At 36.9% G+C, this 18,759-nt stretch overlaps 4 protein-coding genes across 6 annotated transcripts; 1 reads left to right on the plus strand and 3 right to left on the minus strand.

Annotated features, from left to right (window-relative positions):
• Nucleotides 1–1,955: 1,955 nt before the first annotated feature.
• Nucleotides 1,956–3,135, minus strand: LOC114744434 (GDSL esterase/lipase At4g16230-like). Its single transcript, XM_028932603.1, has 3 exons — nt 2,980–3,135; nt 2,270–2,357; nt 1,956–2,182 (listed from the first exon to the last, which is right to left on the minus strand). Exons 1-3 carry the CDS (start codon nt 3,133–3,135, stop codon nt 1,956–1,958), a joined length of 471 nt encoding a protein of 156 aa, XP_028788436.1.
• Nucleotides 3,136–5,852: 2,717 nt separating this feature from the next.
• On the minus strand, nt 5,853–6,653 carry LOC114744435 (plasma membrane-associated cation-binding protein 2). The gene has a single exon (XM_028932604.1). The coding sequence runs from the start codon at nt 6,651–6,653 to the stop codon at nt 5,853–5,855; it is 801 nt and encodes a 266-aa protein (XP_028788437.1).
• Nucleotides 6,654–7,827: 1,174 nt separating this feature from the next.
• Nucleotides 7,828–10,720, plus strand: LOC114744428 (huntingtin-interacting protein K-like). The gene is made up of 4 exons (XM_028932594.1): nt 7,828–8,176; nt 8,364–8,419; nt 10,252–10,318; nt 10,407–10,720. The coding sequence occupies exons 1-4, from the start codon at nt 8,048–8,050 to the stop codon at nt 10,485–10,487; spliced, it is 333 nt and encodes a 110-aa protein (XP_028788427.1). The 5' UTR covers nt 7,828–8,047; the 3' UTR covers nt 10,488–10,720.
• Nucleotides 10,721–12,133: 1,413 nt separating this feature from the next.
• Nucleotides 12,134–18,620, minus strand: LOC114744430 (serine/threonine-protein kinase EDR1-like). 3 transcript variants are annotated; one of them, XM_028932595.1, is made up of 12 exons: nt 18,545–18,620; nt 17,804–18,463; nt 17,470–17,510; nt 17,002–17,070; nt 15,956–16,056; nt 15,779–15,857; nt 15,514–15,612; nt 15,314–15,382; nt 15,154–15,203; nt 14,978–15,059; nt 14,359–14,453; nt 12,134–12,848 (listed from the first exon to the last, which is right to left on the minus strand). In XM_028932595.1, exons 2-12 carry the CDS (start codon nt 18,192–18,194, stop codon nt 12,722–12,724), a joined length of 1,203 nt encoding a protein of 400 aa, XP_028788428.1. In that variant the 5' UTR covers nt 18,195–18,463; nt 18,545–18,620; the 3' UTR covers nt 12,134–12,721. The 3 variants fall into 3 exon arrangements, with proteins under 3 accessions (XP_028788428.1, XP_028788430.1, XP_028788429.1); XM_028932597.1 differs by lacking the exon at nt 18,545–18,620 and having other exon boundaries at nt 17,480–17,510; nt 17,804–18,237; XM_028932596.1 differs by lacking the exon at nt 12,134–12,848 and having other exon boundaries at nt 14,384–14,464.
• Between the last annotated feature and the right edge of the window lie 139 nt (nt 18,621–18,759).

Here is an 18,759-nt window from a genome sequence, read left to right on the forward strand (position 1 = left end):
CAGTAATTTTCCTTCTTCTATAAGCTAATCATTAAAAAAAAAAAACCATTCCATTAATAATAAAATAATGTTGTGGATAATCGAATAAATATTTTTAGATGATGCCTTTTTACTAGTTACCACCTTAGTCAGCCACATCAAAATTTACTCCTTGTTTTTTTTGTACGGGTAGAAGTCATTAAATGAAAAGGGGTAACATTATTAAACATGAAACGTGAATAGTTAATATGCCAGAGCTTCTTCAAATATTTTTTTTCCTTTAAAAAGAATCAAAATGAAAGAGCTCATTTAATTCTGGCTCCCACTGTATGTCAAGTTGGGCAAATTCCTGCTTGACATTGAATGCTCTCTGTCCTGCACCGAACTGTAAAAAAATAAGGTTGACAGTAAACTCAAGTTTTCTTTTCAACAGCTACCATATACCTCTTCTACTGTATGCGTGAGTTTCTAATTTTTTTTCTTCCTGTAACTAGATGGGATAACTCTGTCTGCGTTGTTTCCAAGTTTTAGATTTTAAGAGATTTCCCAAAGTCATATGAAGAATTATTCAAGATATATACAAGTATCATCAGCCTTCTGCCTATACTAGTCATCATCATCAGCACCTTAAATTAGAAAATTTCACATTCTTGAATCTGTTTTCTATCATATTTAGTGGCCCAGGAGTAAATGAGTATTGTATCATTTCCAGTACATTTTCTTCTCTTTTTTTTTTGAGCAAAATTTCCAGTACATTTTCGAATGGTGGTTTTTTAACTGATATTTCAGCACTGAAGGAACAAAACCAGGCCAGAAGGAACATGTAAATTCAGGTCGCTAATCGCTAAATTATTAGCCATTAAAAAAACATATGGGAGTAACCCTAGAACGAGCACCTTCTGTTTCTTCCCAGTTTATTCTGCGTCAGAACTCAGAAGCATCGTTTCGCTTCATTATAGGCATAAGGCAAACAGGTGCTATTAACTAAAGTACCTGTGAGATGCAATGAAAAAGTAGAAGTGACTTTAACCCCAAAATAAAAAAATAGAGATAAAAACATGAAGTAAAGAGTCAATAATTACTACATCCAGTTTTTAATATAAGATTTTGTTTAACTTTTAGTTTGATCTTAATTATAAGACCCTAATTCACTTTGTCTCTCATAGTTATATATATATTTTTTTCAAGTAGTCCTTCTAATAATAGTAGTTTTAGCCAACACACTTGATTAGCAAGGATTTTAAGAAAAACAATACCTATTTATTATAAATAACTAATTTAACTTATTTTTTTAATTTTTTTAAATTAGTAAACTAGCTCTTATAATCAGAAACGGAGATAGTATTAACAAACATATTAAAGAATTGATGCCGCAGCTTAAGCGCCTTCACACGTTTAATTATCGTATGCTAATTTAATCCATCAATCTTTAAATACTTCCAATTCCTTGACCTAAGTCACGACAAATCAAAACAAACCTTGCAAAGGAGACGATGACCCTGAATCCCTTGGCCGTAAATTCGTAATCGAATTGCCATGAAGCCATATCCAATCGACTCTAAAACAGCGAACACTCTTGCTATTAGCTCGCTGATGGGTGGCGGTCGACGAGATAATGTTTTCCGGCCAGGTGGCGCTTGGGGTTGATACGGATCGGGCAAAGAAAAATGTTCCCTTCCCTGAAGCTGAAAACAAAGGTGGTCGGAACGTGGGACCTTCGTTTTAGGCTTTTAGCAATTGGTGTGGGACCACCCACTTTTGATGTATGAATGAGAGTGGCATTGGACTCGTTTGACTGGTACTATTTTGGTCGGATATATACAGAAACATTGCTTTAAGTGGATAATATACTACAATCATTCTGTTTCATTCATTTTTAGTAGTAGTAATTCAATAATAAGGAAACAAATCATGAGGAAGAGGATAACAAAGATGTGATGTTTCGAATCTGTAACTCTTCCAGAAATGTGAAGAGGTCAAGAAGAAGAAGCGAAGCGGCTAAGATTGATGGGCGAGATATCAGGAAGATCTCCATCCAATAGTCGCCTAGCTATGATCTCATTAGTAGCTTGAGATGGATGGTAAGGATCCCGGAACACGTGCTTGGATCTATCCGCACATACTTTCGACGTCGGTCCACAGGGTATCAGCCCTCCGAACCTCCCCGCCAACCAACAACAAGACGATGAAGCATTCTGAAACCCTGTTCATTTCCAAAAACAACACCACCATTAACATTTCAACCCAGAAACCGGTATTTGCATTGCACCAGATATATACACACACTCACCATATGCAGCGTAGTTCTGGAGTATGTCAGATAAAATGTGGTATACGACCGCATAAAGGATGGCTGAGTAACTAGAGAAACAAGAGCCCTACAGAAAGCCCATTAAACTTGCGGGCTGATTGTATTGATTTGGCCTTCTCTCGCGAGTTGAACTGTGCTGGAAGTAGGGGGTGTTCATCAAGATCGCTAGCCCAATATACCCATCCGAGCCCGCGAGAAAATAGTCCTGCCCAGCCCGGAAAAAAAACAGCCCAAAGAAAAATGGATATTTTTGGGCTGGGCATATTATGAGCAGGGCTGGGCTGCGAGCACAGTATGCTGCCCTGCCCATTTGGCCCTGCCCGTGATGTATATATTTATAATTCTTTTTTTTTTTGTCAGAAATACTCATAATGATATATGATATATATAATAATATATATTATTTTCCCCTCTTCCATTTGCCATAGATACATTTAGTGGTATGTGTAATTCTTCCTTCTTAGTATCTTTTTAATTTTTTCTAATGTGATTTAGTATCTTTTAGTTTGTTTTTATTGTTGGTTGTCTTGCAAAGATGCAAAAGCAAGCTCACTTTAGTGTTATATTAGAAGATATATCAATTTAAGACAAATCAAAGTTATTGATTTGTTGAATTTATTGTTTATTCAAGTATTTATTTTTTTATAGTTGTTATAAGATACCCTTACTTTAACTAAAAAAATTTTCACCAAGATATCACTATTTGGGCTTGGAAGCCCGCCCTGCCCAGCCTGAAAATGGTTAGGACTTCTGTGGGCAGGGCAGGGTTTTGTAGCCCGCTCATTTTTCAGGCCGGACATCAGGCAAGGAACATGTCCTGCCCAGCCCTGTCCATGAACACCCATAGCTGGAAGGACAGTAAGACTTGATCTAAGGAGTGCAAATATAGATAAAGGAAGAGGTTTGGTGAGAATATCTGCAAGGATTTTATTTCGTCGATGGACAACATGACGATTCTTATCTATTTGTGTACTACGTGAACGGGGGCCGATCTCCTTGCTCACCGTTGGACTTCCTCCCTGGAATAGTAAGCTACATGAGGAGTGGCTTCAAGTCAATTGCTGCGAGGCTACGCAGGAACGATGAGAGGAAGATTTCAAGGTGGGCAAAATATAAAGAAAGCCCATTAAACTTGCGGGCTGTGTGTATTGTTTTGGGCTCCAATACCTTCTGATATTCCCAAGGCCACGGTTGATATCACTATAGTTACAAATCGAAAGCACACGCTTGATGGGCAATTTCGCCAGGTGAAAATCACTAGTATTTATACTATCGCTTATTAAGTGCAGATCGATTAATATATCCATTAATGCATTTCGTTAAGATCTCTTCTTCTCTGATCGGTACTGCTAAACTTCTAATCGTTCTCACATTCCAAACTTCGATCACAAGAATTTAATGTAGATTTAAGGTCTAATTTTGTGTGGAAATTTTTGCTTGCCATAGAAGTTTAAATTAAAAACATAACATTGCTGATTCGATTCGTTAACAAAGTTAATTTTTACCGTTAAAGACACTTAACCACCTCAACATAAATCAGTCTACAAACAGTTAACATTAACTTTGTTAATTGGTTGAGGTATCATTAAATTAAAAAAAAAACTTTTAAGATGACATTGTCCTTTTGAGAAAGCTTTCGAAACAAAAGTATACCTTAATCCTTTAACTTGTATAGGTCTGCATAGCCTTGAAAGAAAATCATATGTGCACACAGAGTTGATCTTTGGATCCTCATCAGTGCAACGAATTGAATCGAATTACCTACCAGGTTTGGTGAAATATTTAAATGTTCATCCCATTTTCGGGTAGAGTGAAAACCCTGCACGAATGTGGCAACATTTTCTGTAAGATTTTCCGTAATAATGTGTTCACAGCTATATATGATATACTAATTGGGTGCTTAATATAAGAGCTAGTTGACTAATTTGAGTAGATTAAAAATATTAGTTAAGTTTGTTATTTGCAATACATAGATATTGTCTTCTCTAAAATATCCTTATTAATCATGTGTGTTAGCTATAACTATTATTTGATGAAACTTTTAACATGTGCAACTATTACAATGGTTATTTTGAGAAAAAATAAATAAATATGATAGATAAAGCAAATTGGGATGTTATATTTAAGACCATATTAAATGAATTTTTATATTAAGGACAATAAGTAGTACTCTATACTTCATCCATTAAAATTATAATGAATTTTTTTTTGTAAGTAATACTTCTCCATTCATAAATATAAGATCTTTTTTTCTATTTTTCAAAGTATAATTTATAATATTTCCCCGAAAAGGCTTTCAGTGAGTATCAAAAACTAAGAATAAATAAGGGTAAATATGAAAAGAAAGTGTATGTAAATTAATTAACAAAAGTGTTTTATAAGTTTAGATAATGCGTGTGTATTTCTTTAAAAAACTAATTTAAAAAATTGAGAACTACAAGTCCTAAAAAAAAAATAATTACAAAATAAATTTCAAAAACTATCATTTTCTATCCTGAAACTTATCATTACAAGCTATTTAGATTGTTATAAGAATTTTTTAATAATTATTTTTCTATCTTAGAACTTCTTTATAATAAAGTGTCCATAGCTGTGGCAGTTTTGAATCGCTTATGCACAAAGCTGGTAAGGGGGAAGCTCAACTTATGGTTTGTACTTTGTAGTTCTAATTAAAGTTAGCCATGCATGTGTGAAATACGAGTGCAGGAGCCTGCGGTTGTGTAGATATATTCCACTGGGTTTGTTGAAATCTTCTAAACTACTACTTCTGATATTATTTATAAGGCCTCGTTTGTAAACTATAAATAAGATCTTTAGTACAATAAAAAAAATAGAATTTGTGATGAAAATTAAGAAAATTTGTTTAGAATTTAATTTGTGATGGACTGCACATCGCATTTCCTACATATCATGACAAAATTTTTTGTTCATTTAATGTCCTAAAAAAAACTTTGATCTGCACTAATATATATATTAGAGAGTAACAGACCCCTGTTGGATTATATATATTCCTTTATTACTGCTATTCGCATCAAATAAAGCTTGAAATTGCAGATCAGCATTATGGGCAAGTAAAATTGCAAATCGAAATTACTATATGCTTGTGGGCATCGTGCACCTCGATAAGAATTAAATAATTAGCCAAACTTAAACGTTTATTCCAATCTAAAACTATGGGACTTTTAGACTCATCAATACAATACACAGTAGTCAAGCATGCTGTGAACTTGTAATACAAGAACCAAGAGAACAATGGCAGATCAAAGCAGAAGTGGATATATGCGGACTCCACTTCTCTTTTATCGAGTTCTCATGCTCTCTTTATCTTTTTCAAATCGAGCTATCCCCTCTTAAATACTTTATCAGAACGTACATTATATTCATCCTTTATTCATTTATATTTATAATTTCACACACAAACTCAATGATTATGGGAATAATTTGACGATTTTGTTCAAAACTTAATCTCCGCCAACTGGTCCGGCGGTAACGTTGTAGACTCCTCCACCGCTGTCGCCGGTGCAATTGCTACCACAGTTTCCACCGATGGAGATACTTATACCTAATCCCCCACTGCCTCCGGTGTCCCCATTTTGATCACCACAACTGTCGTCTCCGCCGCTGTCCCCGCCACTAGATCCACCTCCGTAGTTACCATCTCCTCCTCCCTCGTAACTTCCTCCACTTCCACCTTTATCACCACCTCCACCGGCATAACCTCCTCCACAATCACAACCTGTTCCTTCGCTTGATCCTCCTTCACAGCCACAGCCTTTTCCTCCTTCATCACCCCCTCCCGCGTACCCTTCTCCACCTCCTTCTCCACTTCCACAGCCTTTTCCCTTACCGCCTCCCGCCTTGTCTCCTCCACAACCTTCTCCTTCTCCGCCGCCTCCGGCGTAACCCCCTCCACTTCCTTCTCCACTGCCACAGCCTTCTCCTTCTCCCTTGCCCCCTCCGGCGTACCCTCCACTTCCACAGCCTTCTCCTTCTCCTTCACCACCTCCGCCATATCCTCCTCCGCTTCCTTTTCCTCCTCCACCATATCCTCTTCCGCTTCCTTCTCCTTCACCCCCTCCGCCATATCCTCCTCCGCCTCCTTCTCCTTTTCCACAACCCTCTCCTCCTCCGGCATAACCACCTCCACTTCCTTCTCCTTTTCCACAACCTTCTCCTTCCCCTCCGCCACCTCCGGCATATCCTCCTCCGCTTCCTTCTCCTTTTCCACAGCCTTCTCCTTCTCCCTTACCCCCACCCGCGTAACCTTCTCCACTTCCCCCTCCTTCTCCACTTCCATAGCCACTACCATACCCGCCCGAACTGCCGTTACCGTAGCTTCCATAACCAGGAGTCTCGCCTTCATTGCCATGAAGCTCGCCAAGTTTGATTCTTCGACCCTCGGATATTCCTACAATCACCATTAATATCAGCACCAGAAGAGTCGCACTCAGAACATTCCTCATCTTTATCTTTAATTAGAAAAAACAAAGTATATAAAGCTCGATATCGAACGCTTTATGTGGGCGAATTATAGCCTGGCAATCATCACTCGTATTTATAATGATACGAAGCCGTAGATCGTTTAACCATTAATGCATTCCGTTGAGATCTCTTTTTCTGTGATCGAGACTGCTAAACTCCTAATTGTCCTCATCCCGAACTGGATTAAAAGACAGATTTTATAGTAGCCCGATGAACTCCTAACAAAACTTTGTCTCTTCTCTCAAATACTTCAAGTGCTAATAACTGGCAGTGCACAACTTATGCAAGTTTCAACTTCTAATACAGACTTGCTTCTATATCTATGATAATTATTTGAACGTCATACCCTCTCTGTCCAAGGAATTAATTCAAATTGCTTACCAAGTTGGTGAAACATTTAAATTCTTAGTTGAGGATGCAGCCAATTTTCAATTACGAGATCCGTGCACGTAGCAAATTTTGCTGAAATTCAATGTCATTCCAATAATAATTGAGTAACAAAACTCATGGGAAAAAAGTGTTATGAATACAAAGTATTTTATTTGGATGTCTATCACCTATATGTCCACTCATATATTCCTTGAAAAATGCAACTATATTATGAGTTGAAGATCATGAAAATATGACTCTTGCGGTTCTTTTTCCCATAATCTAAAATATAATTTATGATTTCCTCGTTATTAGACCACGATGCAAATTTGTTCTAAAAATTTAAAATCATAATAATATTTTTTTTCCTGTTAAAAATGTTAACAGCCAATATCACTATTTTAGCAGTCAATATTAATTTTTTTAATAGCAAAAGACAATATTACTAGGATTTTAAATTTTTAGAACAAGTTTACATCCAGAAAAATAATGCACTCTATTATTATAGTATTATCTATGCCTTGTTAAGACTGGGCCTCAGTCTCTTTTCAAAAGCAAAATGAAGAGTTTCAAAGGCCCAATTTTGAAGGTAGCTTTTCTGAGATCCGAGTCCAAAAAGCCCAACTTCCAAATCTTCCACGGTTGGTCCAATAAGGCAACATCAACACATCATCCAACGCAACGCAGGGAAGGTGCCTCCTACAGTTTCGAGGCTCAGGCGGCTCATCCTTTGGGTTCTTCCCCGCTGGTGGTGTTCCCCTATCGCAGTCCTTCAGACCATCAATTAAGTGTCGAGCTTTTTCTACTCTTAGGGCATAGAAATCTACTCGCAATCGATACTTCTGTGTTTTCTGTCTCGAATTTCTCTAAGGAACTTTTGTCCCAAAAAAGCTTGAAAGAGTAAAGATGGAGGCTGCAGATGAGGGAGTAGAGAGGATAGAGGATTCCAAGGACTTACAGCAACAGAGCAAAGCGTTTGATAAGCTCACTGACCGCGTCGAGGATCGCCAGCTCGACTCCACTCGCGTCCAGGAGGTCCCTCCCGGTCTCTTTAATATTTACTCTTTTATTCTGTTGTATTTTTTTTTTTCCTGAGAAAGAAAAAATTGTAAGAATTTGTTATTAAATTGATTGATGGAGGCTTGGCATATAATGATTAAGGCAGTGCGTTCCAATTAAGCAGTTTCATGCGATGCTCTCTAACAGTTTTGTGATTTGTCAGGCTATGGCTTCAATTGCTGCATCTGCAGAAGCGGACTGGAATGCGATGCGTTTGAGGTAGATAGGAATCTTTTGAGCTTGTTATTTTTCCAGAAAACGGTTTAAATTAGTGAGTACGTTTTTGCAATGACTAACATTGTAATGTTTGGGCTGTCATTCGTGTTCTGCTGTTTGGGCATGGCCTTGCACGGCTTGTTTGTCATATAAAGCTATGAAGACTTCCTGAACATATTTCTGCGGCTTCAAAGTTCATTTAACCTTCTGAAAATTATGCATTATTCCTGCCCTTAAAAGCGTCAAACTGTGGTGGAGTCTGAAATTAGGGGAAGCATATGCTTTGCTCTCTAATAAATGAAGTGCCCCCAACTTCTCCTTTTAATTGCTCATATAATGGGAAAACCTTCTTTTGTCACATTTGCGACCATAATATTGTACTTGGGGAATAAAAAGAAAAGGATGGGAGATTCCCCCCCCCCCCCGGGGGGGATGAGAAATTTCACGAAAATCCATCTTTATTAGAATATTCAGTTCTCATTAGGCTTGTATTATTATTACCTATGTTCTATATTCGCATTACTTGCTTTTATGTACCCTAGTGTCGTATGTTGTTTTCAGTAATACAACATGATTTGCTGCTGTTATACTAGTATCTTGAATTTTTACTAGCTAATTTTATCGTAACAGAAAATTTTTCATTTATCTAATGGAAGTTATCGCCAGTTATAGAATGGAAATCTAGAGACTTGGACTCTTTCAAATTTTGGACTTCTAGAAATCCCAATATAATTATATTCTTGCACATTTTATTTCTTGAACATTTATTTTTATTCTCAGTGAATTTTTAAAGAGGCTCCTGTATGTGTGTCTGTTTTCCTTCTAGGATATAAGATCATCTATTAGACTTAGCGAGCAGCTGTAAATCCTCGCCTTTTAATGTTGAAAAGGGTTTTGTCTTTGGCATCTATTGGACTTAGCCAACAGCTGTCAAACCATATTGATTATTCTTCAGCCCAATCTTGGATTCTCTTGGCTATTTTCTTTCCCAGCTTTATGCAAACACTTTGCAAAAATCTGGGAAAATATTACAATCCTCAAGATATCATTAATTTATTATAGCAAAAATGCACATGATTATATATATGTATGTACATGTTTATAGATACAGACACAGCGAAGCCAAAACCCATGTTCAGGTGATAGAAATTTCAATCGTCAGAATCTCAATCAGAACATGCAGATTATTTTCTTAAATTCCCAGGCGATTGGCTTTTTATCTGATGCTGACATTAATTTGAGGTTATAATTTACAAGTTCTCATTGGGGGAAGTAAAAGCTCATCATAAGCATATGCATTCTCCTCAGCCCCCTAGTATGGGGGCCGTAATACAAGCATGCTTAAACCAATTTAGATTTGATAATGTGAAATAAGTTTGTGTAACACAGATCTTATCATCTTAGCAATTCCTCACCTTATGTACTTGGCAAAAGAACTTTAAAAGTGTCGGAAGTGTATCAATTCTAAATCCCAAAGTTCATTGTGCAATAAAGACTGATACTTATTGCGGTTCATTAAATCGTAGTAGCCGATCTCTGCTCTATGTAACCTGCACACATGTCTCTTCTTTTGTTTCCATGTTTAGACTGAAATCTTCAGTTAAATAACTCGCATTCTTTATGCAAGTATATCTTTCCCTTTAACCGCTAATATCATGCTGAACAACTTACCACATCATTGACTGTGCAAATCTGAACTATTAGCTTATGTTCAAATTTCGTTACTGTATCCTCTCACCACCAATTTAGTCGTTTGCAATATAAGTCTCTTTGTCAGTCAATTTTTCTATATCTTAAATCTCAACTTCCAATCTTCCATCTTGTTTCATTACCAGGGAGAAGGAACTGGCTGCTGTTAAGATAAATGCAGCTGATGTTGACATAATCGCAAATGAACTAGAGGTAACTTATCTTGAACTTAAGCGTCACAACTTTTGGAAGCTTATTCATGTTTAGGATAGACTGGTGACGCTTTTAATGCCTTTGACAGCTGGACAAAAAGGTGGCTGAAAGAACCTTGCGTGAGCATAAAGGCGATGCTGTTGCTGCTATTAGGCATTTGCTTCGCTAGATATTTGTGTCGAAATTTGGATCCTCAAATGTATACCATCAAAAGTCAGATCTATTCAGAATTTTTATACTTATATTTTTTTCGGGCAAATTAGATTTTTGCATGAGCTGTAGGAACTGTGTTTTCGGGTGAAAGTCTGAAAGATCCGCTGTGTATTGAAACTTTTGTCCAAGTTACTTCTTTTTTGGTCCGAGTTTCGTGCATGGTTTATTTACCAATTTTCAGACTCAAAACAAACGGCTTTCCTGTGGGAAAACGGACGCTTACTGGATGCCATAATGTGCAAACTAGAAATTATACATTTTATTGAAGTTTACATGCAATACAAAACACGCCATTGGAAGGTAGTTAAAAAGAAGAGGAAGAAAAAAGGAGAAGCACTGCCAGCGGGTGGAGTCTTTGTGCAGTTGTTTTTTGTCCCTGTTGGAAAGTTAAGTTTGCAAGCGCTAAAGCTCTATAACTCTCCATCATTCCAGTCACAGGTTGGAAATTTTTACGCCACTGAAGTTGTTGATTCTACAAGTTGCCTGCACAAGTTGGGGCTTAGTGGCTGGCTCCTCTTGTCTGTATCTATCTTCCATGATCATATGCACGTTAAAAAGGCAAATAGGCAATAAAGCAGTCCAACAAAGACAAAGGGGAAAATGGGAGTTTTGGGTCAAGTCCGGAGTGAACCAATTGGGGGGGGGGGGAAGGAAGGCAAGGTGATGAGACGAGCGAACTGCTCGTCCACAGTTCATAGGAACTGTTAGTCCAGATTCCAGAGTATGCCCAAGTTATTTTGACTTGCTAGTTACCTTCCAATTCAGGATGGAAATGAGACCCACGAAGATAGATTTTCTAGTAGTTTCTTTTGTCAAATTCATTTTTAGTTTGTCTCTTGTCTATCACAATTTTGTGAGTTTTTTATGCTCAATGCTTTGGTCCTGATAAGTTTTTGAACTCAACTTACCGAAATCTTTTTTTTTAAAAAAAAAAAATTGAAGCATTTTTAAGCACACTGTCGAAAATTTGAATAATAAGTTGCACTATTTATAATTTTTTAATAGTGTGATTTTATATAAATTCTATTTTAAATATTGGCGTAATGATTTTTGGTTTATATTATTTTAACCATGAGTTTGAATTTATGTAATATTTTATGTTTGATGAATATTTTAGTTATTTATTGTACAATAGTCAATACTTTAAACAACTATTAATCATATTTACAATTTTTAATTTGGAAATAAAAGTTTTATACGAACATTGAAAATTTTGAGTGAAAATTATGTAGTGTGGATTATTGTCATTTTTGAAAGATATCATACCAAATTATTATGTAGCATAAGAAAATTAAAACAATATTCACACCTTCCTTCAAATTTACCTCAAACGCTGATTAAATGTTGATTTAAAATACATTAAATAAGGCGCTCATGGCATATCACGGAAAGGAACCACCCAAATATGACATATAACTTTGACCACGGAAAGGGAGAAATAGGAGATTTTAAGTGATACCCAGCCATACTTTTTTTTTTTTTGTTTGGGGGGGGGGGGCCCAAAAAACTTCAACTGATATTGGCAGCAACTGGTCCTGTTCTTTTCCCCTTGTTCGTGCACAAAATTGTGCCACTTGTGAGTGAAAATAAAGGGAGTGGAGCTACGTACGAAAATCACACTTACTAGTTTAGAACGGACTAATCAAATCATGAATCTGACATGCTAAGCCGCACCTTGTCGATTCCAGTGGATAATTACAAAACTCCAACCATGATTAACAAAGAATATGAAGGGAAGAAACTTCTCGGATCCTAATCCCTTTCGTCCAATCAAAACTCGAAGTTTTTGCCTTCTCTGCCTCCTGTACAAATTCTTTAATAGCACCTAAATTCTCCGTCTAGGATCACAATAAAGGTCACAATCAATCCCATTTGGTATGGCTCCAAGCATTCAGCACTACTAACAAATTGAAGATCATTGATGCCATTGAAGAGACAAAACGTGATTATACCAATCATCATCGTCGTCAAGCTCCACTTTCTTTCATTTTTCAATGTTGTCCCCTTTTAAGTTCTACCGCAAATGGTGAAGAGCCACAATTCCGATCAGCACTTTGGTATGGTTCCAACTTCAAGCCGGGCCCCGTTCGTGTCAATTCAACTGCTTACCAGAAACTGGTAAAAAGGTATGCAAAAAAATCATTATGTCGGCTGCAGGCGAATAAAAGAAAAGAAGGTCAAAGGCCGTGTTTAGGACTCCTTTTGAGTGTTTTCAACACCAGCAGAACGAGCAGCTTGAAATTGAAGGGCATAACGTCTTTGCAGCTCTCGAAGCCTTTCTAGCAGTTCCTGAAACGTTGGCCGGCAGGCTGGATCACTGGTGGGAATGAACAAAGATACAAGTCAGTGAAAGATATCAGCGATGGCAACGTGTTCCCGCAGAAATTCTTGCCTACAACTAGGTGAGTCACATCATCTATGCACTAGTAGAGCCAAATCATAAAGACCCCATATAATACTACATTTATCCAATTGTGCTATAGTGCATAATAGAGTATGTGCCTTGTTCAATGTCCTATTTATATGACAGTTATAATAGGGATATGACTTACAACCACTAATGTAAATTAGAGTTGGCGTGCTAACTTTCTGGTGTGTCAATTCATTTTTTCACAGAATGAGAAAAATTTTGATACCTTGTGCATCCACGATGCATAATTCCCACCTTTTCTTTTATGCTTTTTATAACTAGAGACCAAACAAGTGACTAAAGAAAAATATGATTCCTTCAAAAGTTCATACTAAGTCAGAGTCGAGCAAAATAATACCAGTTAGAGTAATTCAGAAGTGAGTATATCATATACATAAACACACCATACATGCATGTGTGCTGCTGACAACTTTAGCTGACCAAAATTAAATAGTAAACTGAAGGACAGTAGATTTTCGGGGGACAAGACATGGAAGATGAGGAAAGTCCTATAATGCCCAAAAAAGGAAGGGAGAATTTGAATCTTGCTATCAACAGCACACAAGCAACATTTTTGCACCCTTCAAAATTATAAGAGCAAATATAGTTGCAAGGTTGTCTCTCTATTTGTTGGCCATTAGATTATTTAATAAATAACTTATCTTAAAAAGGTGAACTTGTCCCCCTCTAAGCATCAACACCATCAAATATGTGATCGTTCTTAAATGAAGCCCATACTAAGGTTGAAAGAACAAAACTTCAGACTGAGAAAAAGAAGTAGAAAAATAGATGAACTATGTGTTTCCCATCACTTAGTACTGTTATGTAACCCAACAAAACATTGTGAAGTCAACTGATGAAATTGTTAAGTTGTCAATTGTCATAAACCAGATTACCAAAATGAATTTTGGGCTACTGCAAGTATTTTAGGTAAAGAGTGAAAAAGTAGAAACTGTATATGTCAGTAACTATGGAACAACCATCGGTGTGTGTGTGTGTGTGTGTGTGTGTAACACTAGCTCAAGCAAAAGCTCTTTGGATCTCAATTTTGTGATAAAATGTAATCAAAGTGTGTGTGTGTGTGTATCTATATATGTGTCTAACACTAGCTCAAGCAAAAGCTCTTTGGATCTCAATTTTGTGATAAAATGTAATCAAAGTATGAATGATAAGGTTCAAATGGGTAAAGATGTTGAGAGATGCTAAAGATATTAAGAAGAAAATCAAAATATAAATGCTTGATGAATATCCCAAACAGCTGATCTTATGAAATTCGCATAGGCACGCTGGCCAACAGTAGGACACAAATCATTTTAACTGATCATTGACTTTGCAAGTGGAATAAGATTTATGCGTGTACATATTGAGCTGCAGAAAAAGATATAAACTAGTATGACAGAACGACCAGGAAACACACCTATGCCAGCAGCTCTCAATTATAGCAGCCCACTTGGGATCAACATCCTTTGGAATTTCTAGCCGCTGGTTCATGAAGCCAACAGCTCCAATCACCTGCAAGTATCCTAGACAAACCATTGTTCATATTTGGACCCACCATAATATGACTGCTACAAAAATGAATATGAAAAATTAAAGGAATGAAATATCAGAAGGAAGCGGGAAACAAATTATTAATAATAAAAAAGACAAATCCCATAAAAAGAAACTTGAAATTACTAAATTTCAAATCAAATTTGGTAACAACACTTTAATAGGTTTTGACAACACTGGACTGGCAAATGATAACACATTTTTGTAGAAATTCTTTATCTGGGGTTTAGTAATTTCAAACTTCTTCTTATAAGATTCTTTCTAATAAAAAATGCATGTCCCTTGGCCTGTCAAATAAAATTTGTTATTCAGCAAGCAAATGAGTGACAAAGTAACAAAACGATTCGAAGATTCACATATCTTCAAGGGCTCGAATACCTGATGTAAGTGGATTTTCCAACCATATGAGACAAACACTTTCGGAGGTTTTCAGTTCGACAATCTTATATGCCACCTTATTAATCACATATTCATGAAAACTATACCTGCATTGAGTTGAGACTCTCCCAAGGGATCTTCTCAGTTGTAAGTTCCCACAATATCACTCCAAAGCTGTATACATCAGACCTGATGTCCCCAAGAAGAAGAAAATATAAAGTATTCAAAATCCATAAGTTCAGTGGGGAGAAAGAGAATACCCAAGGGTAAAGATCAAACATACTTCTCATCAGATGGCTCATTACGAAGAACTTCTGGTGCCATCCATTGAGGCTGCAAAGCAGAAAATGCAAGAATCAGGAACTTTTTTGTTTATGTGGAGAAAAAAAAAGGAATTCAAACAAAAATATCTTGTGGTCAACGAATAAGATATGTGAACCTACCGTGCCCTTTCCAGTCTTTGTTGTGAGATATGTTTCATGCTTGAGGCGCGAAAGGCCAAAATCACCGACCTGTTCAGCTAGTACATGGTTAAGATATTATCTACCTAAACAAGATATAATCCTAGAAATCTTCAAGCAATCAAAAGAGAGTCTACAACCTAACAAATGGAGAATAGATAGAAAAATTACAAGAAGCTGACCTTAACAGTCCAGTTCTTGTCAACTAGAAGATTTGAAGATTTCAAATCTCGATGAATGATAGGTGGGCTACAATGATGAAGATAGTTTACACCCCGAGCCTACAGAAAGGATAAAATTAGATCATATCTTCAATTAAAGCAAGAAAAAGTCAAAAATGAATTTCTAATATAAAAAGAAAAAATAGGGGAAAAAATGAACATGCAGCTATATCAACAAAACTTGAATGAGACATTTTCTCCATAATATTGCCAAAAAAATACTTACAATATCTAAAGCCATATGGACACGCCGTCTCCAGTCAAGTTTGGCTGTGTTTCTCTGGAGTAAGCGAAACAAGCTTCCACTGAAAAGAATTACAGATTAATACAAGAATAATTAGCCGGACTTGGCACTTTGTAACTAAGTGATTTAAAAAAAAAAAAAAAAAACTTCTGAACTAACCGTGGGAGAAACTCAGTCACAATGCAGAGACGTTGAGGTGAAGTTACTGCCCCCATGAACAGAAGGACATTTGGATGCCTAAGTCTCTTCATAACAGATACCTTCATATCAACAGCATCATCAAATTAGTGTTATATAATGATGAATTGTTTAGGACGGAGGCTCAGCACTCTGAGGTACAAATATAGTAGAATAAGAGCAGAATATAAATACAAGAAAATAAATCACAGAGAGGACTAATGAACTGGAATAACAGTCTCTTGCATAAACTATTCCACACTGGTCACAGTCTAAGAAATAACAATTCCAGAGAACTATGGCTCCACTCAGTAACTTATTTGGTTCATGTAAAATTCAACTTATTAGTTTTGCAAAGTCTTTCAATTAAAGAGGGAATAAATTAGGTGGAATTTTTATGTATTTTGCTTTGAGGTCCTCCAAAAGAGTTACTATATGCCGTGAAACCTCTTTCAAAGAATCAATCATGCGTGCTGGGTTGTGAAAAATGTTTCACATGTTAGCTTACTTCCACTTTGGTTATCTTTACTCACGTCTCTAGGGCTAATCAAGCTTCACCTATTCAACTGCTCATATTATGGCCACCATAATAAGTGCACTCTAGCCTTTTGGTTCCACAACATCTGCTCATAATATAATATCCATATTAGAGCACCAAACTATAACGTGCAAATGCTGCCTCAGCGATATATTTAAAGCTAGTAAGTTAAACCACATTGATCCTTCTTTGGTCAACAGATAATTAACGGTCCTTATCAAACATAATTAAATTCAATGAAGCCATGCGGTTATTGTTGTTGGTGGAAGGAACAAGTTTCACATATTTAGAAACCATCACCCTGAAACCTAACATGGATGTGGTTTAGTGCGTCAATAACAAAATGGCGAAGACAATCATCAAGCAAATATCATCAAACTAACATCCTCCATGGAAAGCCTAGCACATTCTAATTGGTATGTCTCTCCATGGTACATTAGCAGCTGAATTTTTTTCCTTTTTAAAAAATTTTGACTGCCTGAAAGCATACCTCTTGTCTGAAGGACATAATTACATCATCTGAATATTCTTGCTTGGAGAATACCTTGACCGCAACATCCTGCGGAAATGTGGGTGTTAATTGGCATCACTTATTAGTCAGCAATATTTGGTTTGTCACCGCAGAAAAGACACATCCCAAATGAAACTCTAGCGTTTCCTCAGGCTTGCATTTGCCATGAACATATTGCTTCCTTCCCGACATGCTTTATCTCATATTGAAATATTCGAAATTCAAAATATTATTGCACATGCTAGTAATCTGAGTTGCAACCTAATCATAATTTGTGTAATATAAAAGAAAACCTTAAACACGTGGTTAACCCACAAAAAGTGGACAACAGAAAGAAGCAAAAGAGAATTCTCAAACATAGCGACGGCCACTGGTTATTTCAATATCCTTTTTGTAAGTAGCATATGAACTTAAAACTATAATTAGCAGGAAGAGCAGAGAACATACTGATCCATACCACAGAGCATGATACACAGTTCCACATGATCCTGCACAACAACAGCAAAAAGGTAAATGGGAAATGGAAACAACATAATAAGCAAAACCTTACATCAAATTTACGAGGAAAGAATGATGGCATCAGTAAAGTATGGTAGATGAAATAATAAAAATAACAAATTCTATGAATGATAGCCACACTGATAACTGGTTACGTTTGCAAAGCAGTCAGATTTTGGTAATAAGAAACTTGAAATATAGACAATGCTCCAAGTTTATATGCAATCCCAAAGCATGCCTGTTTGGCGCTTAAAAAAAATTTAAAAAAAAAAAAAAAAACTACCTTGCCCAATTTGTTCTCCAATTGTCAGGTCTTCCCACAAGATTTCATAATCCAAACAATCAGTATCCATGTCCAATTTATTATTGACAGCACTGCTGCCACTCCCACAGCTGCTTGCACTACTTGTGCTGTTAACATTGAAGGAGGACCAGGATCCTGATGCTTCATTAGTAACAGGTCGATTACCTTCTCCTGCCTGACTTTCTGGCCTCACACAAGAAGAAGGAGGCTTCCGCTGAGCTGGCTCATTTTCTTGATCATTCTGCAACCACGGCCAACCAACACGGACGTTCCTTCCCTCTGACCCATCCCGCTCATTTGCTTTCCATGGCCATGATATCGTTTTCCTTTGAATCCATGCTTCAGCCTTGGAAGTTAAGACTTTATGCATAGGTTTTCCTTCACCCTCATCACCAGAATCTCTTAAATTTTTTCCTTGACTTTTGTCTTCTGTGTGAGAAATAACGCCAAAGGGAGAGGGGGGCACATCTCCCCTGGGTGTGCTAGCTCCACTTGAATTAGCATCTTCTCTCTGGTCTGAAGGAACCGACTCTGAGAAGCCAGGCTCAGAATGATGACTTTCACCACTCCCACCTTCACGATCCACATTATATCTCCTGTTCGGATTCTTGACTTCACTTTGTTACTTACCTTGGAGGCCTATTATAATGGTTTTCACATCAAAACATGCCATGCTAGGCTAAATAAAAGAAACATTTAAAGAAAAAGTTGTAGACTAACCAAATTTGTAATTTTTGATGCTATACCAACTTGAAGAGGCTGTTGAGAATCGAGACCAAGTTTATTGTGATGCTACTTCTAAGATTGGTGGAGCCTGAACCTGTTTCAAATTGCTTACTCCTGAGAACGGAACTCTCACTTCAAGGAAGGGTCGTGAATCACTTGAGACGCAAATAACGCCAATCAAACGTCCGTCATCGTCATATAAAGGATTA

Source organism: Neltuma alba, unplaced genomic scaffold, assembly GCF_004799145.2.
Source record: "Neltuma alba isolate B1F8T4 unplaced genomic scaffold, ASM479914v2 tig00004367_pilon, whole genome shotgun sequence".
Lineage (NCBI taxonomy): Eukaryota > Viridiplantae > Streptophyta > Magnoliopsida > Fabales > Fabaceae > Neltuma > Neltuma alba.

Bases quoted from the DNA above. Each gene is read 5' to 3' on its own strand.
- LOC114744430 (XM_028932595.1), bottom strand. From the start codon at position 18,194: ATGCATAAAGTCTTAACTTCCAAGGCTGAAGCATGGATTCAAAGGAAA. The intron at 17,071-17,469 runs GTATGTTCTCTG...ACATTTCCGCAG, and splicing joins ATGCTCTGTGGTATGGATCA to GATGTTGCGGTCAAGGTATT. The intron at 15,383-15,513 runs GTCAGCTTCTTG...CTAGCTGAACAG, and splicing joins ACAAGAACTGGACTGTTAAG to GTCGGTGATTTTGGCCTTTC.
- LOC114744428 (XM_028932594.1), top strand. From the start codon at position 8,048: ATGGAGGCTGCAGATGAGGGAGTAGAGAGGATAGAGGATTCCAAGGAC. The intron at 8,420-10,251 runs GTAGATAGGAAT...TTTCATTACCAG, and splicing joins TGGAATGCGATGCGTTTGAG to GGAGAAGGAACTGGCTGCTG. The intron at 10,319-10,406 runs GTAACTTATCTT...TGCCTTTGACAG, and splicing joins TAATCGCAAATGAACTAGAG to CTGGACAAAAAGGTGGCTGA.
- LOC114744435 (XM_028932604.1), bottom strand. From the start codon at position 6,653: ATGAAGGCGAGACTCCTGGTTATGGAAGCTACGGTAACGGCAGTTCGG.
- LOC114744434 (XM_028932603.1), bottom strand. From the start codon at position 3,135: ATGGGTGTTCATGGACAGGGCTGGGCAGGACATGTTCCTTGCCTGATG. The intron at 2,358-2,979 runs GTGAAAATTTTT...GGCTTTCTGTAG, and splicing joins GCCCAAATAGTGATATCTTG to GGCTCTTGTTTCTCTAGTTA. The intron at 2,183-2,269 runs GTGAGTGTGTGT...GGAAATGAACAG, and splicing joins CCAGAACTACGCTGCATATG to GGTTTCAGAATGCTTCATCG.